Source organism: Canis lupus, chromosome 5, assembly GCF_003254725.2.
Source record: "Canis lupus dingo isolate Sandy chromosome 5, ASM325472v2, whole genome shotgun sequence".
In the NCBI taxonomy this organism is placed as follows: domain Eukaryota; kingdom Metazoa; phylum Chordata; class Mammalia; order Carnivora; family Canidae; genus Canis; species Canis lupus.
Genome location: NC_064247.1, coordinates 21,375,423 through 21,399,174, shown reverse-complemented (window position 1 = coordinate 21,399,174; position 23,752 = coordinate 21,375,423). Strand labels below are relative to the sequence as shown.

At 46.2% G+C, this 23,752-nt stretch overlaps 2 protein-coding genes across 4 annotated transcripts in view; one reads left to right on the top strand and one right to left on the bottom strand.

Moving 5' to 3' along the window:
• Window positions 1-21,874, top strand: part of SIK2 (salt inducible kinase 2) — a 126,294-nt gene extending 104,420 nt beyond the window's left edge. The window contains exons 9-15 of the mRNA XM_025465571.3: window positions 4,295-4,459; window positions 12,178-12,406; window positions 12,891-13,175; window positions 13,317-13,480; window positions 14,213-14,320; window positions 15,214-15,305; window positions 15,988-21,874. Coding sequence (XP_025321356.1) covers window positions 4,295-4,459; window positions 12,178-12,406; window positions 12,891-13,175; window positions 13,317-13,480; window positions 14,213-14,320; window positions 15,214-15,305; window positions 15,988-16,600 — 1,656 coding nt within the window. The 3' untranslated portion in view covers window positions 16,601-21,874. The remainder of the gene's footprint in view (window positions 1-4,294; window positions 4,460-12,177; window positions 12,407-12,890; window positions 13,176-13,316; window positions 13,481-14,212; window positions 14,321-15,213; window positions 15,306-15,987) is intronic.
• Window positions 19,168-23,752, bottom strand: part of PPP2R1B (protein phosphatase 2 scaffold subunit Abeta) — a 32,804-nt gene continuing 28,219 nt past the window's right edge. For 2 of the 3 annotated variants that reach the window (XM_025465574.2, XM_035716502.1), the window contains 2 exons: window positions 20,014-20,094; window positions 19,168-19,311 (listed from right to left, as the gene is read on the bottom strand). In XM_025465574.2, coding sequence (XP_025321359.1) covers window positions 19,246-19,311; window positions 20,014-20,094 — 147 coding nt within the window. In that variant the 3' untranslated portion in view covers window positions 19,168-19,245. Of the gene's footprint in view, window positions 19,312-20,013; window positions 20,115-23,752 lie in introns of all 3 variants that reach the window. The other variant, XM_025465576.3, reaches the window with a different exon arrangement.

Genomic DNA, 23,752 nt, shown 5'->3' with positions numbered 1-23,752 from the left:
TAATGGTTATTCTGAAAAGCACAAATTCAGAAGAAGAGATTTGAGATAATAAATATATGATCTAAAAAGTCATTACAAGCTGGCTCAGTCAGTTAAGCGTCTGCCATTGGCTCAGGTTATGATCTCAGGGTCCTGGGACCAAGTCCTGAATTAGGCTCCCAGCTCAGCAGGGAGTCTGCTTCTCCCCTCCTACACACACACTCCTCTGGTGCCTCTCACTCTCTCCCTCTCTCTCTCTCTCTCAAATAAATAAAATATTTTTAAAAAATAAAAAGTCATTACAATTAATTGGATATGAGCATCGTCTTTTGCCACTCTTGAAGAAACTGGGTAATGTCCACTTCCTTGGGATAGTAATCATCCATCTGCGTATTATAATAACATATTCTTTAGGCATGCCATTTGAATATTTTCACCCTACCTTAAAGACTTCTTTAATCCCTTCAGTGATTGTAAGAATCCTAAGAAGCAGACCCTTAAACCTACTATCCTATTTCCTATGAACTGGTTGTCACAATAAAATGTGACCACCTCCTCTCTCCATACCAAGTTCACAGTGAGTTGTTGCTGTAGTCCAGGTTGGACGTGAAATTTGTCAGGGAAAATGTGTTACGCTTGGTCTGGCATAGCATGATCCTGCCATTTAAGAAGTCACAGCTAATAAGAGGCAGAGACTGAAAAGAAACAGCACACCCTAGTTATCATGTTAGTATCTCATTTCCAGTGCAGTATCTTTATTTTTTTAATAATAAATTTATTTTTTATTGGTGTTCAATTTGCCAACATACAGAATAACACCCAGTGCTCATCCCATCAAGTGCCCCCCCTCAGTGCCCGTCACCCAGTCACCCCCACCCCCCGCCCTCCTCCCCTTCCACCACCCCTAGTTCGTTTCCCAGAGTTAGGAGTCTTTATGTTCTGTCTCCCTTTCTGATATTTCCTACCCATTTCTTCTCCCTTCCCTTATATTCCCTTTCACTATTATTTATATTCCCCAAATGAATGAGAACATATAATGTTTGTTCTTCTCCACTTGACTTATTTCACTCAGCATAATACCCTCCAGTTCCATTCACATCGAAGCAAATGGTGGGTATTTGTCATTTCTAATGGCTGAGTAGTATTCCATTGTATACATCAACCACATCTTCTTTATCCATTCATCTTTCGATGGACACCGAGGCTCCTGCCACAGTTTGGCTATTGTGGACATTGCTGCTAGAAACATCGGGGTGCAGGTGGCGTTTCATTGCATCTGTATCTTTGGGGTAAATCCCCAACAGTGCAATTGCTGGGTCGTAGGGCAGGTCTATTTTTAACTCTTTGAGGAACCTCCACACAGTTTTCCAGAGTGGCTGCACCATTTCACATTCCCACCAACAGTGCAAGAGGGTTCCCCTTTCTCCACATCCTCTCCAACCTTTGTGGTTTCCTGCCTTATTAATTTGCCCCATTCTCACTGGTGTGAGGTGGTATCTCATTGTGGTTTTGATTTGTATTTCCCTGATGGCAAGTGATACAGAGCATTTTCTCGTGTGTGTGTTGGCCATGTCTATGTCTTCCTCTGTGAGATTTCTCTTCATGTCTTTTGCCCATTTCATGATGAGATTGTTTGTTTCTTTGGTGTTGAGTTTAATAAGTTCTTTATAGATCTTGGAAACAAGCCCTTTATCTGATACGTCATTAGTGCAATATCTTTAAATAATGCTTTGCCCTAATAAATTATTTCCTACATAAGGAGCAGCCTTATAAATTTAGGAACCAGAAATTAAAGTTCAGCTTTATCCTTTGATTGAAAAGTTGATGATAAGGGTAAGAAGAATGCATGAAATATATTTTATTAGGAAGTTTACATTTTACATTATGACATGAGGACTTAAAAATTAATTTAAATGACTAACGCTTGAAAGAAAGAAAAAGTTGTTTAGCTTAAAAAATATAAGCATGAGGAATGATAAGCTATTTGTTGAATAAGCTATTTGTAAGAAAAGCTGTTGGGCAGCCCCAGTGGCTTAGCGGTTTAGCGCCGCCTTCAGCTCAGGTTGTGATCCTGGAGACCCGGGATCGAGTCCCACGTCTAGCTCCCTGCATGGAGCCTGCTTCTCCCTCTGCCTGTGTTTCTGCCTCTCTCTCTCTCTGTCTCTCATGAATAATTTTTTTAAAAAAATCTAAAAAAAAAAAGAAAAGGAAAGGAAAACTGTTTATCTTGCTCAGGATCATTCACAATGTACTTATTTTTCTTTTGTTTTTGCCATCCACATAATGCCAACACTTGGCTATTGCTACTTTATTCATTATCTCACGCAGCATATCTAATGATGTTAATGTTGGAACGTACCAAACATAAAGTATATTTCTAAATATGTTCAAAGTATATTCAAATATACCCATCGTTGAAAACCATCAACCTAAAATTTTAATGAAGAACCATTAGATAATATCTGAGAACAGAACTATACATTTGCAGACTGATCCCTGTATTGAATCCGTGTGATCTTTTCATGACTTCAGAAGGAGGAAGGGCAGAATTAACGTTAGTGAGTGAAGGACCTTACATGTTACCTTTTACAGTCATGACTTCACTGTGAAATAGACATTGTAACCTTCTCTAGGTAAAGAAAAGAGGATTCAGAGAAGGTAGATGCCCTGATTAAGTTCACACCGTCTGTGAGGGAGGGAGCCAGGAATCACACCTAGGTCTCTAAAGGAGAGAAGCTAAAAATCATACCAATATTGTTCCTTTTTGTTTGTTTGAATTTAAAACTCACCACCATTCTCTGTCCCTTCAAATGAGTATAACAGAGAAAAAATAAGCCATTCCTTGCCTTTTAGACATTAGTATGTTCCCTCAGATGTTTGGCAGCATCTGTTATGTTCAAAAGGCATCTAATAAATTATACTGCCAGTTTTGAAGAGATGGAAGGAGGGAAGGATTATTCAGTAGTTTCATCTTTAAGGTTAATCCTTGCCCCCCAAAAGTGTCAAGTCCTTGTCAGTTGTCCTAAAGAAAGACTCTCTGTTATATGATTTTTTTTATTATATTTTTAAAAATTTACTTATTTGAGAGAGAGAGAGAACAGGAGTGGAAGGAGGGGCAGAGGCAGAGGGGACGCAGACTCTCCACTGACTGCACAGCCTGACTTGGGGCTCGATCCCAGGACCCGGAGATCATGACCTGAGCCAAAACCGAGTCAGATGCTCAACCAACTGAGCCACCAAGGTGCCCCTATATGATCTTTTAAAAGAAGAGTTTGTAATGCTTATTTACTTAGCATTCTTAAAAACGAGACATGAAAATGGGCTAAAAACCATCTGGAGCTTTCTACAGTAGGTTGACTTAAGAAACACAAGTTGCTCAGCAGTAAGCATCTCTCTTTCTGCTGGGCCAACAGGCTGGGTTCAGGCTCGACACCTCTTTGGAAGGAAGACACCCCGTCACCTCCAAGTAGCTACTGCTTCTCTTGTCTTCCTCTGCACACATACCCTTGTCAAGAAGTACACACCATCTCACCTCACCAGAAGAACAAAGTGCAGTGCACTTTGTGTTCTGGGTAGGAGTGTGTGTGTCTCTGTGTGTGTGTGTGTGTGTGTGTGTGTGTGTGTGTCTATGTCTGTGTACCCCCTGGTTCAGTTCTGAGCTCCTAGATACAGGAATTTTTCTATTCCTTGTATCTTTCCATGGTGACCTATTTAAGGATATAGACAATATATGTTGAATTAAAAACCAAAGCATTGAGTGAAATAAGTCAATCGGAAAAGGGGACAAACATGGTCTCATTCATTTGGGGAATATAAAAATTAGTGAAAGGGAATAAAGGGAAAGGAGAGAAAATTAGTGAAAATATCAGTGAGGGTGACAAAACATGAGAGACACCTAACTGGGAAATGAACAAGGGGTAGTGGAAGGGGAGGTGGGCGGGGGGTTGGGGTGACTGGGTGATGGGCACTGAGGGGGCATTGGCGGGATGAGCACTGGGTGTTATGCTAAATGTTGGCAAATTGAACTCCAATAGAAAAATTAAAAATAAAATTAAAAATTAAAAAAACCAGAGCATTCTTACAAAGAGAGACCAGCTTTCTTGTCTGTGACAGGCACCTCACTGTGGAATAGGAATGAGACAGACACTGCTTCACATCAGTACCTGTACCATATACATATTTTGTCATATTTTTTCTGGGTTCCAACAACTATTTATTCTTTAATTGTACCAGAACAAGTTATTTTATTCCAACAATTTTGAGTATTTGCATAGAAAGTATTAATGTTCTCAAATTGTTCTTGCCGTATTTTCAGGCTCAAACTGTGGGGCTCCCCGTGACCATGCATTCACCGAACGTGCGGCTGATGCGATCTGCCCTCCTCCCACAGGCGTCCAATATGGAGGCCTTTTCATTCCCGGCATCCGGCTGCCAGGCAGAAGCAGCATTTATGGAAGAAGAGTGTGTCGACACACCAAAGGTACGGACATGTTTGAAAGACTGTGAGCTGCAGGTTGGCTGGGCCTTCACTTTGGTCCACATGTGTTGTACTTCGGCTTTGCTGACCTTTGTCATTTCCTCAAGTCACTCAGAAGTGTTGTTTTTGTGCAGAAGACTTGAAAAAAAATATCCGGGCTACATTTGGCTCTCATCGTCATCTTATCATAATGGCTGTCGTGTGACTTGTCAGACCTTATACATACTTTACAGAATTTTTCTTTCCCCTCCCTTTTTTTTTTTTATTTTTTTTTTTATTTTTTTTTTTAAATTTATTTATTTATGATAGTCACAGAGAGAAAGAGAGAGAGAGAGGCAGAGACACAGGCAGAGGGAGAAGCAGGCTCCATGCACCGGGAGCCCGACGTGGGATTCGATCCTGAATCTCCAGGATCGCACCCTGGGCCAAAGGCAGGCGCCAAACCACTGCGCCACCCAGGGATCCCTCTTTCCCCTCCCTTAACCAGTTCCTTCCCTCTTCATGTTTCTAGATCCCTCATAGGTGTGGGATCACAAAAAAATTGTAATTCTGAAAACAGAAATCTAATTTTTGTCCTGAGTCGGGCTTTGTTATTATTGCCTCTTTTCTGCACATGTGCTGCAGATAAAAAGTGACAGGCCATCTTTTTTTGTTCAGTGGGGTTCTTTGTCCAGTTTGAGTATACATAAAGGAGATTATTTTTGTATACTGCATGAAGTTGGCTTTTAATACATAGAAGATGACAGCTTCTCATTTAAGGGATACTTATTAACTTCTAATCCATGTTTTATATACTTAGCATCAAGTGGTGTCCAGAAGCTTGTATTAATGGGCAGACTTTAGAATGTGTTCAGGATAGATTCCATTCTTCACTAGCTGTGTGAACTTGGGCAAGGTGACTGCTTTGAACCGCCGTGTTCTGTAAAATAATAACACCCAATTCTGTGATACTCTTGGGAGGATTAATTGAGATAATGTGTGTGAGGTTCTGGACATACTGTAAGCACTCATTATTGGTTTCCTGTCTTTTTAGCTGCTTTGGGTAATAAAAGTATAACTCAGACATGAATTCTGCCTCCAGATTTATAGTTTACCAGAGGAGACATGATGAGTAACTAAAGACAATGTGCCAGGTGTTGGATAAACTGATAAGATATAATCAGTCCCTTAAAGAGATATAAATCAAAGTGCTACAAGTCTGGATAGAGGCAGGGGAAGTTGCTTTTAGCTGATTTCATCAGGAAAGTCTAGGTTACCTGTCAGAGCTGGGGATTGAGAGGTGGGCAAAATAGGGGTGGATAACATCTTGGTGGAGGGGAAAGCCTGAGCAAGCAAACACCAGGGAAGCTTAGGTCCACCTTCCTAAGAACAATAACTCAGTGTGTGTATGCGGGAAAGGGCAGATGAAGGGAAGTCGTATGAAGTAAAGATGAGAAGCTTGGCTTTGAATGGCAAGTCCAAGAATACAGGCTTTTTCTCTGGGCTCTGGTCCTCAACAAAAGAGTGTATTCCAGTATCATCAAAAGAGGGTTTCACAGGAACTTCAGTGAGGAAATAAGTGAAGGAAGTGAAAGGTTTTGATCAAGGAAGCCCTCAAATCCACATTGTGCTTCAGAAATTATCCGGGAAGGTGGGGATAGGGATGGTGTAAGCTTAGAGCATGTGGAGAGCTGATTCAGAGGTTAGGTAATGTGTTTGGCTAAACTGTAGTCAAGGCAGCTTGAGGCCAGGCTGCACAAGCAGGTGTTGGGCTGAGTTGCTGACGGCGAAGAGTTAATGTCCATGTCCCTGAGGACATGGCCACTTCCTGTGGACAGTCTGTTTTTCTCTGCCTGTGGTTGCCTATAGGATGTTTAGTAACCTCATCTACTTCAACATTCTCACCTAGAAATTTAGCTATAAATTGGAACAACATAATTCATTTATTTTTAAGATCTGATTCCCTTGAAACAATTAAAATGCATTCTGCTAAAAGCTTATCTGTGAGGGCATCAGGCCTGAAACACAGATTGGGCACTGTCTGCTGTATTATATAGGGCAAACTATTTTTAAAGCTTGTGATTGTTACCGTAACTAGGAAACAGACAGGAAATGAATGATTTTATGAAAGATAAAGACAGTGGCTAGATGGTGTATTTGCATTTGTAGGAAGAGCAGTGCCATGCTGGAACTGGCCACCCACAATGGTTGTGCCATCCTGGCACTCAGCCAGGCCATAGACCTCCACTCATCCTACTTGTGGACCATTGCATTTATGTCAGGAAGAATGCTTGTCCCTCTTCCCTCCCTAGTACCTCCTTTTGGAGATCAGTCAGTAAATGCACATGCACAGAGCTATCAGAGCTCCCGCCCTGTTGTTCATACTGCTTCACACGCATTTACTAGGATACCTACTTTTTGTCTTCTAAAAGATGCTTCATAAATGAATGTGTTGTTTGTCCATTTCTACTCCCAGTTGTTGGCAGGTATTGTCCATCACAGAAATTTTACCTCTCCTTTTCTACCAGAAGTCTCAAAACTATCAGTAAAATCCCTTAGGGAGTCTGCATTGAAACACTGGTTTGGGGTTCCTCTAAAAACTACCTTCTTTCTGAGACAGTCACCCAACTCTGAGCAGTAACTGAGACCACCAGGTGACAGAGAGACCATGTGGAGGGGAAGGTGTACAAACACTAAAGGGGCAATCTTTCTCTTTTAAGGGTTTCTTTGAGAATAATCAGTTTCTTTCCAGTTTTATTGAGAAATAACTGACATCACTGTATGTAAGTTTAAGGTGTACAGTATGATGATTTGATTTACATATATCATTAATTTACCACAGTAAGTTCAGCTAACATCCATCTTCTCATATAGATCCAATAAAAAGAAGAGAGAAAAAAAAGTAAAAAAAAAAATATCCTTCTAAAAAAAATTATCCTTCTGATGAGAACTCTTAGGATATATTCTCTCAAAACTTCTCTTTTTTTTTTTTTTTTTTTTATTTTTAAACTTTTTATTTATTTATGATAGGCACACAGTGAGAGAGAGAGAGGCAGAGACACAGGCAGAGGGAGAAGCAGGCTCCATGCACCGGGAGCCCGACGTGGGATTCGATCCCGGGTCTCCAGGATCGTGCCCTGGGCCAAAGGCAGGCGCCAAACCGCTGCGCCACCCAGGGATCCCAAAACTTCTCTTAAAGTAGCAGTATTGGCTGTAGTCATCGTTGTACATCCCATCTCTGGTAGTTATTTATCACTGGAAGTTTGTGCCTTTTGATTACCTTCCTCCAATTTCCCTTCCCCCCGCCCTCTGCCTGTGGTGACCACAAGTCTGGTCTCTGTTTCTATGAGCATGGTTTTGTTCTTCTGGTTTTTCCAATTCCACATCTAAGTGAGATCACACAGTCTTGGCTGCTGTGACTTATTTCATTTACCATAATGCCTTCAAGATCCTTCTATGTGTTGGAAATGGTAGGAAGTCCTTGGTTTTTCGTGGCTGAATAATATTCCATTATGTACATATAGCACAACTTCTTTATCCATTCATCTATTTGGACACTTGGCTTGTTTCCACATCTTGGCTGTGATGAATAATGCTGTTAACATAGCAGTGCAGATACCTTTCTGAGCTAGTGTTTTCATTTCCTTTGGATGTAGGAATAATGAGTTTTGTGTACACACACACACACACACACACACATACGTTTAGTCACTTTTAACATTGTATTAGAAATTATAATGAAAGGATTTTCCAGGCTCCTTCATAGCTGGATAGCTAACCTGGGCAAATGCAAGTGTGCCAGGTATGTTTCCTCTTAAATAAGAGTAGGTCTGAGAAGAATATACTTCTGAGGCTTTATAAATGAGAGACAATTAACACTTTTGAATTTGAATTTTTAATTTATAATTGAAAAAATAAAACCAATCAGAATCATACATGGAAAATTCAGAGAATTTCCATAATTCCATAATCCCACTACCCAAAGATAGGTATATTTTGGCATGTTTCCTAAGAGTAGAGTATAGGTGAGTCGGTAAGTAAGTATAGGGTGGCTCAGTCAGTAGGTAGACTTATTAAAACAAAATTGTATTTTATTATATGTAATTTTGTTTTGACTAAATATAACATCAGGAGTATTTTTCCCCACCATGAAATCTGAAAGCTTAAGTTAACAACAGTCTAATAATATACTGTATTTATTTAATGGCTATTTTTGGACATCAGGTACTTTAATTTTTTTTGCATCCTTAAATGTGCTTCAAGTGAATGTCCTTGTGTCTAAATCTTTGACTAATACCTCTGATTAATTCCTTAGGATAAATTTCTAGAACTGGGATTATCCAGTTCTTTTTCACCTGGTTATTTGTTTAATTCTCAGTGATAAAAAAAAAAAAAAAGTTTTAGAAGAAAATGGTATAGTTTTATTCTCCCACCTTTAAAATTTTTAGTTATAAAACATCATCTTTGGTCAGGAAATAATAAGAGATATGGTATTTTAGTTAATCCTTCCTAAAAACCACTTTACACATGAGAGAAATTGAGCTTTATGGAAGTTGAACAACTTGCTGCTGAGTGGTGGAACTAAGGTTTGAGCCAGCACCTCCTCTGCACATGCCCAACTTGCCAGGCAGTGAGGATACAAATGAAATAAGACATATTGTCCGAGTTCACTGGCTAATACTGCACATTGATATGTTGCCCATCTGCACTGTTGCCATAACAAAACACCCAGGCTGGAGGTTAAGCAACAGAAGTGTATTTTCTCACAGTTCTGGAGGCTAGAAGTTGAAGATGAAGGTTCTGACCACTTTTATTTCTGGTGAGGACACTCTTCCTGGCTTTAGAGGACCATTGTCTCTCTGTCCTCCTATGGCCTTGCCTCTGTGCTCCCTTGGGAAGGGAGAGCATGTGAGCAGGAGCACACACGTACGAGCTTTCTGGTATCTTTTCTTATAAGGATGCTAGTGCTCCCAGGTCAGGACCCCATCCTTGTGATCCAAGTTTAACTATTCCTCCTTAGAGGCTGCATTTCCAGATACAGTCACCGTGGGGATTAGGGTTTTCATACATGAAGCAGGGGGTGGACATGGGAGTCGAGACACATATTCAGTCCTAACAGTCTATCAATCTTTTGTGCTAGAATCTTGTATTTTGTGGTAGACCCAAGGGTGATAATCAACTAATGGCAGAGTTTTTCAGAGTTTGACTTTACATGTGTACTACCTATTGCAATGAGGTCTCTTACTAGATAGAAGTGATTGATTGAGGGGTGCCCAGGTGGCTCAGTCAGTTGTGTGGCTGACTCCTGATTTCCGCTCAGGTCCTGATCTCAGGGTCGTGAGATGGAGTCCCGTGTTGGGCTTCATGCTCACTGGGGAGTCTGCTTGGGGTTCTCTCTCTTCCTCTCCCCACCTCCCCACCATGCTTACATTCTCTCTTTAAAAAAAAGTGATCAAAATAAATAAATAAATAAATAAATAAAAATAAAAAAAATAAAAAGTGATCAGTTGAGCTTTAAGGAAAGACAAAAACAGTGTATTAAAAAATGTCCATTTCACCTATGTATCTTGAAGTCCTGTAATTTACAGTCAGGCTAGATTATTTCCTGGAGCAAAAGATCTTATTTCTAGTAGCTTAGGTCACATAGGTAGATCAGCCCAATATTTGAGTCACAAAATCCTAGGGCTGAATTCGTTCTGTCCAGACCCCGGGTAAATCAGCAGGCAAGGGTGGCGTGACTGTCACCTGTTTCTGGAAATGAACTTAGAGCTGAAGGTGTTCACATCTATTAATGATATATGAGTGCCCTCCCCCCCACCAATGCTGCTTTCTGATTTAATCATCATTAAACAGCATCTGAAAAACCAAAACCAGATCATTGTTTCCCATGATGAAATTGAATTCAGCAAACGTTTTTAAATGAAAAACATCATTCCTGTTGTAGTCTAGATACGGAGATAATTTGTAAACCGAGAATTTAAGAAAAGAATGTAAATTTAGGGGAACTGCAAGGTCTTTTAAGTGCTCCAGAAAAGATGACGGTTCTCTATTAAGGAAAAAAAATAACCTGGTTATAAGGCTAAACTGTAAGAAATAACTGATAAAAGTTTAACAGGTTATAGAAAGTATGAAGATGTTTAGTAGATATTTACTCAATGCCAGTCTTTTCTCAGTTACTTTATTCATTTCTAAATCATCCTTGGCTATTCTTAGACAACTGTATTAGTAGATTGTTAAGGAACTTACATGTATAAATAGAAGTTCCCCAAGAGCCACTGTTTCCTACAGCTACTGAGTGTCCAAACAGGGAACACCTACTGAGGGAAGGGCCGAGGGGAGAATGAGAGTCACTGGCCGGATTTCAGAGTTTTTGTTTCTGGTGCCATGTGGAGAAGATTGGTCTTAGTGTAGGAAGAAAGCATTTCCGTCTGTTTCTTTTAAATGGGCACTTGTCACTTTAAAACCCTGTCATGCGTTAGCCACCTTATCCAAGTAGTGGCTACAGCCCCAGAACAGTTTTTATGGAATAGCTGTCCCCTCCCCCAAGCAAACAAAGCTCTGAGTCACCCACAGAGTCTCCCTCTCCAAATAAAGGGCCTTGCAGTGCCTTCAGAGTGGTTGCCATAAGAGGAAAGTTTTTCCTGTGTCTGGCACTGGGGTGTCCCACGTCACCTCTCACATACATGAGCGTCTCGTGCTTCCAAAGGAAACAGTGGCTCCAGGCAGTGTATCCCAGGTGAGAGCAGCACTTAGAACGCCATGTCTTATGACTGGCTGGTCCTGAGCAGCGATTCCCAGGAGAAAATGGTTGGATTTCCACGGGGAATAGTTACGGTAATGAAGTAAATAATTGCCTCCTCGCTGGGGCTCTTACCAGCCAGGAAAACTCACAACCACAACTCCCCTTTGTCTGCTGGTTCTGCTTGCCATTAGGTGGTTTGTTTGGCAGCTGCAGAGGAGGGCAGAGTTCTCACTCGCTTGGGAGTTATGCTGAGTTCACCCTGTGGGATGGGAGCTGTAGGTATTGTGTGTATTGCTGGAGGAGAGAGAATTCAGTGCACTGGTGCTCATTAACCTCTGCTGGAATTTTGGGGCTGTGAGTCATTTGTTATTCTATAATGGAAGACTTTGGCTGTTTGCCATTTCAAATTTTTTTCACTCCTTTTTGCAGTATCAGTCTGTCTTTAAAGAATTCTTTTTTCCATTCCCCAGGCACTGAGAACCAATTAAAGACTAAATCAAATGGGCAGGTACTTAAATTATGAACATAAAAGTACGTCTAGAACCCTCCAGAATGTTTTGTGGTTGAGAATTAGAAGAATGCTAGTGGCTACTCTTTTTTCTTAGCCATGCAGGTTTTTGTTTTTTTGTTTTTTATCTCATCCTCCCCCTCATCGTTTCCCTTATTTAAAAAAATAATAATAATAACTGGCAGGCCTCAAGCTAATATATCCCTATTCATCTGGAAACCACTAAAAAAATTGTTTATTGTAATAATGGTGACTCAGAGCAACATGGGAGGCAATGCCAGTTTGGGTCATAAAGGGCTTCTGTCTCTGAGAGCTGCAGTTGACTTGCCTTAACTTCTAATCTGCATGTTGTCATTAGTAACAAATATGTACATTTTTATTATTTTACTTAATTTCTAGTTTGCCACAAGTCTTGACATTTTTTCCTCTGTGGGTTTTCTTAATGTCTCAGCAGAGCAGCAACTGTTAATTTCCTCTCACACTGACATTTAGGTAAATGGCTGTCTGCTGGACCCCGTGCCTCCTGTCCTAGTGAGGAAGGGGTGCCAGTCGTTGCCCAGCAACATGATGGAGACCTCCATCGATGAGGGGCTGGAGACAGAGGGAGAGGCCGAGGAAGACCCCAGCCAGGCCTTTGATGCGTTCCAGTCCACACGCAGTGGGCAGAGACGGCACACTCTGTCGGAAGTCACCAACCAGCTAGTCGTGGTGCCTGGTTCAGGTAGGATATCCAGTAAGCAGCGGATTGAGTCTTCACAACACACACTCCTGCTCCAGTCTCCAAGAAATAGTCATGACACCACTTTTTAGAGTGCCACCTGCGTCTTATTCCCTTATGGACCATGTTCAGCAGGCTGTAGGATTAGGTCTACTCAGCAGCTGCCAGAGATTAAAATGAAATATTTCTGAGCTAGCTCCCTCAACAGCCAAGATCCATCTGAGTACTGTGTGATCCATCAAGGACTCTGGCTTCTCTGGAGTGGCAGAGATCTTATGGGCAAAGGTTTTGGGGCATTCACCCCACTAATTCGAAGCTGATTAAATTGACATGTAAAAAGTCTCTGGAAAGATATTTTGGTTGGAGATTGGAGATAAGGATGTCGTAGCTGTGCAACTCAAGCTGGTTATCCTCTGTATCCCATGTTCAGAGAAGCTGCTGTTTGCTACTGGTCATCTCTCTTTTTTGGTTTGTTTTTCTCTTAAAGGGAAAATTTTCTCCATGAGTGACAACCCCTCCCTTGACAGTGTGGACTCTGAGTATGATATGGGGTCTGTTCAGAGGGACCTGAACTTTCTGGAAGACAACCCTTCCCTGAAGGACATCATGTTAGCCAACCAGCCCTCCCCACGCATGACATCTCCCTTCATCAGTCTGAGACCTGCCAACCCGGCCATGCAGGCTTTGAGCTCCCAGAAGCGAGAGGCCCACAACAGGTCACCAGTGAGCTTCAGAGAGGGCCGCAGGGCGTCAGATACCTCCCTCACCCAAGGTGACTGGCCACTCTGTATCATAGCTTGTAAAACTCTTGTGTTGCGGGACTTGAGGGCATTTGTGGCCATGTTGGTTTCACACCTCCGATCACCAAAAGGCCTTGTGCTTTAAACTATTCAGTCATTGTTCTCTGTTTCAGGAATTGTGGCATTTAGACAACATCTTCAGAATCTGGCTAGAACCAAAGGAATCCTAGAGTTGAACAAAGTGCAGCTGCTCTACGAACAAATAGGACCAGAGGCAGACCCTGACTTGGCCCCAGCCACTCCTCAACTCCAGGACCTTGGTGGCAGTTGCCCTCAGGTGGGTGCCCCAGGCCCTTCCCACAGGGGCTCTGCAAGTACAAATACTTTGTCCTGGAGGAGTGCCATATTCACTTACAGGATTTACTGCAGTCCCGGAGCAAACAGGTCGTTTTGGAGAGCTCACAGCCTGAAAGCTTTCCTTGTTGCTGCCTCCTGCCACTGACGGGTTACACCCATCCACACTGGTCCCAGATGATTAGTACCATAAGGAGGTATAGACACACTGAAGCGATGTGTGGTTCCAGGGGCAAATGTTATATGAATGGCCTCTTACGGCATCATGGACCACCCTCCCCCCACGTATACAACGTTCAAAACAGTCACCCACAGAATGCGAACTTACAGCCTTTACTCTTGATGTGAGATGTGAGATCACTTCATTAATTATTAAGTGGATTAGTTGTGCTAAAAATGACCCAAAAATATTGCTGTTTATCCAACACATTTTATTTTGAGCCTATTTTCAGTGCATCAAGGATATTCTAGCATTTGATGCCCACACGAAGGTCATGGCCTCCCGGTGACATCAAGAGCCTTTGCTGCAGTACTGACTAGGTAATCGTTCACTGCAAAGTGATTAACCCTCAGCCTACTAGTTCTGCGAAGAGCTTTGAGCATATCTTACAGAGCTGGAGTTCCTCTTGGACATTTGCCAAGGTGCTTAAACAAAGAAATGAAACTTTCCCCCACATGGAGAACTGAAAATGTTTTCACACCCCTTGCCCCTCAGGAGGAAGTTCAGCAGCAGAAAACGGTCCCCGCTGTGCCCAACAGTGTGCGTCCTCAGCTTTCGCCACGGCAGAGCCTTGAGGCCCAGTATCTCCAGCACAGACTCCAGGTGGGACCCTTCCCGGGTACTCCAGCTCAGTATGTTCACCCAGAATCTGCTTTTCTGCACACAGAAACCTGTTTTGCTTGGTAGTTTTTAGGGTAGCTGCTTTTTTCCCTCTAAGCAGGTAGCTTTGACTCTGGATTTGTAGTTTCTAGAAACATGTTCAGACTTAGCCTCATGCTTATATTGGCAGCGGAGAAGGATTTGCCCTCAGGCCCAGGAAAGGAGAGTGCCACCAGTAGGAATGAGAAACCCAGTTTCTCTGCTTCTAATGTTATGCCTCTTAATGAATAATAAATAAGATGGAAATCTCAAGCCAACAAAATTTTACTATTAGCTTTCTACATTTAATGCCTGAAAACCTTTACAAATGATATAGATCCCAGTTCCTTCAGCAGGCCTTGTGGCCTTTGCTGTCAAGATATAACTCCACACTGGAAAAACTAGAGAGGAAGACAACCATGAGCCACTCTTAACTCTGGGAAACAAAGGGTTGCGGAAGGGGAGGGAGGGAGGTGGATGGGGTGACTGGGTAATGGGCACTGAGGAGGACATGTGATGGGATGAGCACTGGCTGTTATACTATATGTTGGCAAATCGAATTTAAATTAAAAAAAAAAAAAAAGCTTTAACTCCACTCTGCTCATTGTTTTTCATCACTATAAGCCTTGTAATCCTCGAGGACTATGAGAAAAGGAAAAACTGGTTCTGGTCCAGACTTGGACAGCGCAGGCCTGCTGACCCAGTGCCATTGGGCCTCAGAGAACGAGCATCTACGCCCTCCCCCTGCGCAGATGCTGGAGGACACAGTTGGTCTCATCCTCAGGCAGACAGACGGTCCAGTGGCTGCATCCTAGATGACATCATATTGTGCTTATACTCTTTTTCTACTCTTCCAGAAGCCCAGCCTTCTGTCAAAAGCACAGAACACCTGTCAGCTTTATTGTAAAGAACCACCACGGAGCCTTGAGCAGCAACTGCAGGAACACAGGTGAGAGGGTCCCTCTCTTGGTTGAAGACTTCAGGATGCTGGCTGCGTTGTCCTCCCTCCAGCCCCTGGTGTTTGCCTCTCCTGGGAAACAGTTTTCAAGATGTGACTGCTGACATAGGTATTCCAGTGTCCGTGACAGGTGGGCCCAGCAGGAGGTGGCAGGCCGGAGTTTGCTTTCTTTTCTTTCCCTTCTAGTATTTCCTATCGAGTTCTGAATAGACAGACCTAAGCTTTCAGAACCCATGGCCTACAGCAGTGTACATGGCCATCCTGCAGAGAGGGCCTCCGTTGTCCCTTGTGGTAGTTCGTGTCCCCACACCGCACCAGCAGAAGCAGCTGGGCCAATGTAGACTTCCCCTAATCCATTAGCCTATGGCCACCCCCAGAGGCCAGGCGTCACCCTGCTTGCACACACTCCAGATGGGAAACCAGCCTCTCGCTTCATAGGGAGAAAAACTCAGTCTTAGGGAAAATTACTTAGGGTTCAGCGTAACACTGAGGGACCAGCAGAATCGGGGAGACAATATACCAGGTGTAGGAACCCAGACACAGGTGATTCCTACCCTCCCCCCCTTTTTTTCTGCTGCGGAAAAGAGAAGTGAGAGGACTGATCCCGGATGGATATAAGATTGCCATCACTAAGGAAGATGTGAAATTATGTCTTTTGCTGTTGCCCATCTAGACTCCAACAGAAGCGCCTCTTCCTGCAGAAGCAGTCTCAGCTGCAGGCGTACTTCAATCAGATGCAGATCGCCGAGAGCTCATACCCGCCGGGCCAGCAGCTGGCCCTGCCCCGCCAGGAGCCGCCCGCACCATCTTCGCCACCACCCCCCCCTTTCAGCCTGGCCCCGTCCCTGAGCCCTGTCCTGGAGCCTACCACCGCCGAGCAGATGCAGTACAGCCCCTTCCTTGGCCCCTTCCGAGAGCTGCAGCTGCAGCCCCTGCCTCCGGCCCCTGGCCCCCGAGCCCCTCCACTGCCGCCACCGCCCCCACCACCGCCCCCTCCCCAGCAGGCAGGGGCCACCCCGGCACCCCTCCCGTTCTCCTACCAGACTTGCGAGCTGTCCGGGGCAGCATCCCCTGAGCCAGACTACCCACCTCCCTGCCAGTACCCAATGGACGGAACCCAACAGGGCAGCCTGGCCACACAGGACTGTCCACAGCGGAGCTCAGGACTGCAGGAGGCCACCTCCAGCTATGACCCACTCACCCTCTCCGAGTTCCCTGGACTCTTTGATTGTGAGATGCTGGAGGCTGTGGACCCACAGCATGGCGGCTACGTCCTGGTGAATTAGCGTCGGCACTGGAGTAAGGCAGGTCAAGTGAAGGAAGAATGGGGATTTCTATTTTTATTCCAGCCTTTTAAATTTAAAGCTTATCTTCCTGCCCTCTCCTAAATGGAGAAAAATTAAGTTGCCCGACTGGAATCCAAGGGCCTGGCCAGGCACATATCCCTTTCTCCTGGCTCTGTCCACCAGTCTTCTGGGGCAAGTGCTGGAGCATCGTGGTCGCCGAGGCTCCCGCCCAAACGTCAAGTGGAGCAGGCTCTCACGGGAGGTGGACAGAGCTTTCCACAAGGAGACACCCAGACATAGGTTTTCTGTAGAACTACACCAATTCATTATTGAGGGAAGCCTCGATGGAAGCAAAAGAACCATGTGCCGTTAGAGATGGGCAAAACACAGAAACACACTATATTTTTCACTGAGGCCAAGCAACAGCACGTTCTGTTAGGCAAGTCAAGAATATGTAATGGAATCTGATGCACAGGAAATAAAGGAAAATTGTGCTTGGTCACTGAATCCTAAGTTTGAAGCTGCTGCTGCAGGTCGTCCCCAAGACCACTGCAGAGAAGTGGAACGTGAGCTGTTTCAGGGGCCACTGAGTGACAGCTGGCACTGACCCCTGAGACTGGCAGACGTCTCCACCTGGGAGCAGTGACCCCCCCTCTTCTGCAGGGTCCCTTAGGACTTCAGCATCGTCCCCTTTAGAACCACGAGGAGCCCCCAGGAGGGCAGCCCTGGGCCAGGGAAGACGGGCTCTTCCTGCGGAGTCTCCTGCACAGACTGCTGGTCTGGGGTCACCAGGCTGTAGAGGACCTCGAGTCTCTTTTAAAATGTAGTAACTACTTTGACTTTACACTCTGTGTTGCTAGTAGTTCATTGAGCTTTGTATATTTGGACAGTTTCGTATAGGGCTTAGAAATTTCAAGGACAAGAACATGAACTTCGATCTCCCATGTGAAGTGGTAGTGCTGTGCCTTTTCCCCCAGATCATGCTTTAATTCTTTCTTTTCTGTAGAACCAACAGTTTTCATTTATGTCAATGCTAAATCCAAAGTCACTTCGGAGTTTGTTTTCCACCATGTGGGAATCGCATTCTTAATTTCCTTAAAAGTTTTGACTTGCAACGAAACGTTCAAGTATTACAGCAATATTTAAAACCACAAATGTGTTAACCATCTAGCAGATCATCTGCCAAACACGTTCAGTGACTAGTGAAACGTAACCTTAACCCTTACAGATTTCTCATGGGACTAAGTGAGAGCTAGATGCAACAGCTCATCAATCATATACCTAGAAGTAACAAGGAACCCGTCGCTTGGACGGCAGCACCCCAGTGTTAGAAACCCAGTGTTACTGACCCAAGATGGTCATTTCTGTCCTGTAGAATGGCCTGTCCTATCAGCAGGTGAACGCGTAAGCACAAAGCATCACAAAGCACAAAGGAGAGAGACACTACGTTGATGCTGCATCTAGACACACCTTTAAGTCGCCTTTCCTGGTTGTAGTAGGTGTCCAGGCAAGTGGGGAGACATGCGCACAGCCCTCCAGTGTGGGTGACTGGAGCAGCCCCCCAGCGCTGGGGTGAGCGTCCGGGCATTAGTGAGAGGGGATGCTGTGGAGGACTGTCGTTTCTGTGACTTTACAACTCCTGAAAATCCAGTAGGAATGAATTCTGTTCCCTCCTTGAATTGTTTATTCCTCCTCATGCTTAGGATTGATGACTTCGTGAAATAGAGAACATCATTTCATTCATGCGATCCTTTCATTAAGATCTCTAATCTGTTTTCAGTCTTTGCAAAATAAGCCAGTTATGAAATAGGGCTTGATTTGTTTAGACTAAAGGATATTTTTCCAAAATATACTACAGAAGCGCTGTAATGTTTATGAAATTAAAATGCCTTCCAGCCTGAAAATGGGACGGCAGGAGTGGCACTGGCAGGTTGACACAGATGCCTGCTTCCCTCCCTCCTCCCAGGCCCCGAGCCCCCCCAGCCCAAGAACCCTGGGAGTGGTGACAGAGACTGGTAAGGCGGGGGGCAGTGGGGAATGGGGGTGCAGAGAAGAGGCTGGTGAAGGTCAGAGGGCCCAGAGCCAGCTGCAGGGACACTCCCCAGCAGTGACCAGGTCTGGGAGGCCCTCCCCGGGGGAAGAGCACGAGCCGCCCTGCCGGACCCCATGTCGTAAGCTATTTGCTTTTCTCATTATTTCAAGCAGAAATCAGTAAATTCCGTAACGATCCGTCTTTACTGAAATGTAAGCTACTGAGAGGCAACTGGTGACAGTCGATCAAGTGTTTTCCCAGCCCTGTGGGATCACCTCCAGCCTCTGTCCCCTAACCAGTGACCTCGGGACGCTTCCAAGTGGCTTCCACACACACTCAAACACTAAGAAGGCTTCGTACCACTCTTTTTATGAGAGGCTACTTTGAAATAAGGACTTTCTTTCCAGTTTGTTTCACGTTAGCAGTGTGTACACTACTGTATATTAATCATTAGCTTTATTATCTTGTAAACCAGGCTCCTCTGAAGAGACTTTGGTGAGATGAACGTGAGGTAAAAATTTCATTCGGCAAAAAGTGCAATATGTGTGGTACTTTATTTTTTATGGTCTTTTTTTAATCCAGGGGTATTAGTCTCTGCTTTGGGAAAAATGCACTAGTTCTGCAATTTCCAGTTGGGCAAGTGTGTCTCAGTATGTACATGCAACTGATAGGCTGGTCCCTGTAAGGCAAGTAGAATGTGTTAACAGCAGAAAGGTGTGTGTTCTGTTTTCAAGCCCCTGGGGAGCTACCTGACCCTGCACCGCCCTCCCAGTACCTCAGGAACAGAGAAGGGGGCAGAAGGTTCTCTACAGCTTCCCCTCTCCACTACCGTCTTAAAGACAAACGACTGGGGCCCACGGGAGAGGACGAGGGCATGGCGCTGAGGTCTGCTGCTTCCATAGGAACAAAACCCTTTCCCTCCTGTATCAGACTTTGCCTCCTCGGAAAGAGAAAGCCGCCTCGGAAATAAAGACCTGCTGGGCGCGTAAGCTGTTCGAGAGTCCCTCGGGTGCGGCTGGCCTGCCCCACCCTCTGAGGAGGAGGGCCTGGGTTGGGTCCTTCTGGGGAGGGGGCAGGCCACCCTCCCTCCTGCCAACTCCAGGCTCCTCCAGCTTCGCCCCTGCCCTGCCCCCACACTGTCCTTAGCACTAAGAGGGGGGATGCCCCACTAGGAAGGGCTGGGGACATCAAAGGAGCGGGGCTCCCCATTCTCCGGGATACGTTCAAAAGCCTCTGTCCTTAGTTACACCTAAGCACCCTTTTGGTTGAAAGGAAATTCCTACTCCAGACCTCTTGCCACACCCCCCTTTCTCTAGAGCCCTCACAGCGCGCTGCTGGCACCACCGGGAGCAGCGATGGAATCCCTGCGCAGGGGGCTTACCTTGGCCACATCTGTACCCCTGAACCGGGCCGCCCCTACTGCCTCCTCGGGAGCCACCCGAGCCGCTCGCTCTCTGTGTGCCTAGACATCAAAGGGACAAACTGGAGAACAGGTAGTGAGTTGGAGTCATTGCATAGGCAGGGGTCTGGGGTTGCTGTGCTGCTTCAGGACATTTTTACAGAACTTCTCTTCAGAGTGGTGTGTGTGGAAGACGAGCAATAGCCTCTGCCTCTGTTTCAACACTGGACAGACTCTTTAAACGTATGTGTCCCACCTGCCCAGGGGCCCCAGGGGGGGTCACTGATCACAGAGCGCCCCCCGCTCGGCCTGTGGTCCCAGGAGGCGGCAGGGTAAGCTCAGACGGGTGTCCTGCCCGCGTCCCCTCTGGGACAGCAGCTTCAGGGTCACAGCCCCCCGCAGGGGAGGGGGGCACTGACAGCTCTGCCCCAAGTCAGCCTGCCCGTCTGCAAGGAGCAACAACTCCTAGCTGGACCTTAATTCACCAAACATTTCCCAGGGAATCTCTTCTAAGCCTCACGACAATTCTGTGAAATTAGCAGGACGCATACAGTCCTCACTTCACAGTTGAGGACACCAGAGCTCGGAAAGTTCTGGTGAACTGCCAGGCCTGTGGGGGAGCCAGGACCAGCTCTGGGGCTTCCTGGCTTCTCCCTGGGCACTCCCTCCCCTCCTCAGTAGCACCTGACTCTTCACAGCCAACAGCTGTGTCATCTTAGTTAAGCACGGGGGTGGCAGTGGCTGTGACCCTGTCCCCACAAGCGTCTTCTCCCCTGGGCAGCTACCCCCAGGCGGCCGTGCGGGAGCAGCCTTAAGAGACACAGGCCCCATACACCGCCCTCCTTCCAGGGTCCAGTTAACTACAGAAGTTTAGGCTCACATCAAAGACATCTAGTTTCTCCTAGTCACACAACCTACCAATTTCCTAGAGCATATGGTGGAAGGGCACACACACCCTTCCCTGATTGCAAGGGGGCCGAAATGCAGGGCTCTGGCTCAGCACTGCAGCCCCACAGACCCAGCCCCATGGAAGGAGGCCCTCAGAGAAGAATCGGGAAAGCGGCCTGGTCTGCAGGAGGGGTGTGCCGTCAAGGTCCATCAAATAGATTAGACACTTTTAGGGATGAAACAATACGCTTTGAATACTTTGTCTTCTCAGAGGCACAGTGGGTGGGTAGAAGGGCGCTGTAAAAATTGAAGTGCTAAAGAGCATCCTGGGAAAAGAAGGGCACAGACTGGAATTCTGTCCCAAGCGAGGAGAGCGAACTCAGACCCGCCGCTGGCTGTGCGGGGCCTATCTGGTGCAAGATCTGCTCAGTCCAGGAAATCCAAGGAGGTGCCTTCCCACTACTCGTGGTGAAAGAAACCTGCCTCCACCAAAATCTCTGGAGGGAAAAGCAGCAGAAAAGGTTTGCTTCTCTTGGGGGACTGCGATTTAAGAAATAAAAGTGATCAAGATATTTGCACTTTGTAGAAAGGGCAAGATTCTTTGCTTATTTCTGAAAGGGGGAGGGTGGTCTTTGCTGGATGTTTGGTTTGTGAAAAGAGTTACTTTTGATAAAAATCTGTAGTTATTTTTTTCTGTGTTTTTTAAATTACTAAGAGAAATTGGTGAGTTCAATAGCTTTGGTATTTTGAGTGCAAATCATAATAGTTCCAATGTGGAAAAAAATCAAAATGGACCCTGTCTCTCAATGTTAGGAAATTGCCTAAAATGCAGTTTAATAAATGATCTTTGTTATCAAATGGTAATTTACATGGGGTAATGTTCTGCGAGGAAAATGTACTGTTTTTATGTTTCCAACCTAAAATTGAATTAAAATAAAAACAACTTGTTTTCTAAGAGCCTGGGTGAGATGAATGTCAGATGGAGGTAGGGCCTTTACCTCATCAGGCCATGAGTGGAATTTGTAGAGTCTGGAAGGTGGCTGTGTTCCCTGAGCTCTGGTGCTCATTTCAGGCTACAGAAGGACAGTGGATAATATGTTCTCATTGACGTCAGCAGGGTAAATAATACCTTGCTCTGAAATCGCCCGAGTCCACGTTAGCCGCGACTGAACGCTGACGGAGCACAGCTAACCACAGCCTGTCCACGGGCACACGGGCCGCCGCTCCCGGGTTCGCGGATGTGCTCCACCCCAGAACGGCCTCGGTAGCAGGAGGAGGGGAGGCAGCGTACCGGGCTCCCCAAGTTCAAGCAACTCCAGAGCAAGGGGTGGAACCCGGGCCAGCGAGACACGGCTACCACTTCACCACGTCACGTCCCGGGGGCCGTGGGAGGCCCCCCTCCCTGCCGCGTGAACACACGGCCGCCCCTCCCAGGGCCACCTGCTCAGTGCACTCAGGCTGGACAATCCGTGAGGCATCAGAGGCCACTCTCGTACGTTCGCACGGTCCTTGTGCCAGACCCCTAGGGAAAGGGCAGTATTAGATCCTACTTTCTGGCAGCGAGTTCAACTGAGATCTGGTTTCGCTCAAACCATTTTGGTGGAGCCCATGCTATAGAACAGAGACGGCTCCCACACAGGGATCACCCACCTGCAGGTGCAGGGGTGCAGGTGGCTGTCAAGGGCAGGAAGAGAACAGAGCCCTCTGCACCGACTTGCCCTGCCCAGCACCCAGCACAGGTGCTCAGCCCTGCCCCCAAAAGACTTACTGGCTCTCAATTGCCTCTTTTTTTTTTTAAGGAAAGCACTCAATTTCAGTAACGATGTTTTGCAGACTTTTCCCTTTCCCACCAAATTTCTCCATTTTTGTGTTGCCAAAATCCACCCCAGGGTATAGGCCAAAATAAAAGACCTGCCAGCAGAGACTGGCCAACACTAGCCAGTCAGGCCCCTGACCTACACATTCTCCAGAACATCCTTCCTTTCTGTGACCTCTGAGCCAGAGGCTTGGCCCAGGTATAGGAAGATGGGGCCAGGGAGAGCTGAGCCCCAGGCCCCGGGCCTCTGCTGGGCCAAGTGGGGCCCAGGACTTGGCAACAGTGCCCACGCTTCCAGAGGGATACGGTGTCTGCGGCCAACTCACCAGCCCGCCTTCCTCACTGCCAGCGCCCCAGACCTCTGCTTCTCAAAGGGAGAACGCAGTCACCCTCCCCATCAAGGAGGCTTTGAGCATTTTACTTGATCTCACCTTGCTCCCCAAAGATGAGGGAATAATGGGGCCTGAGATGCCGAGAAGGGGTCAGAGAGCACTGACCCTCAGGAGCAAGCCCATTACCACTCCAGGGCCACCTGCTAACTAGGAGTGGGGTCCAGCTGAACGGAGAAGAGCCTCAAGGCCTTTCCCAGAAGCCCATCACGCAGAGGACCCTGCACTCACAGCCTCCGCTGACTCTTCAGTGTGAGACCCAAGAACTGCCCTCTAGTCACCAGAGAAACCCAAATGTTGAACAGGGTCCCTGTGCCAGCAGAGTGAGCCAGCGGGCAAGCAGGCCGCTGGAGGAGGCCCCGGGGATGCAGGGCCTGGCCAGGAAAGCAGCGCCTAGCTTCCCCCAGCCCACCCCCTGGGGCAGCCACCCTGGCTCCAAGGCCCTCTGGACAGACTGGTGCCTACCTATTTCTTGCCAGGGACGGTGTGGGGGGCAGCAGCAAGCACCTCTCACAGTCCTGGGCCCTGGCACCGCTCCGAGCCCTGCCACTGGCCAAGCGCATCACCGCCAAGGCCCACTGTCCCCGGTGCTAATATGGGAACGCACGCCAGCTGATGTACCACATAG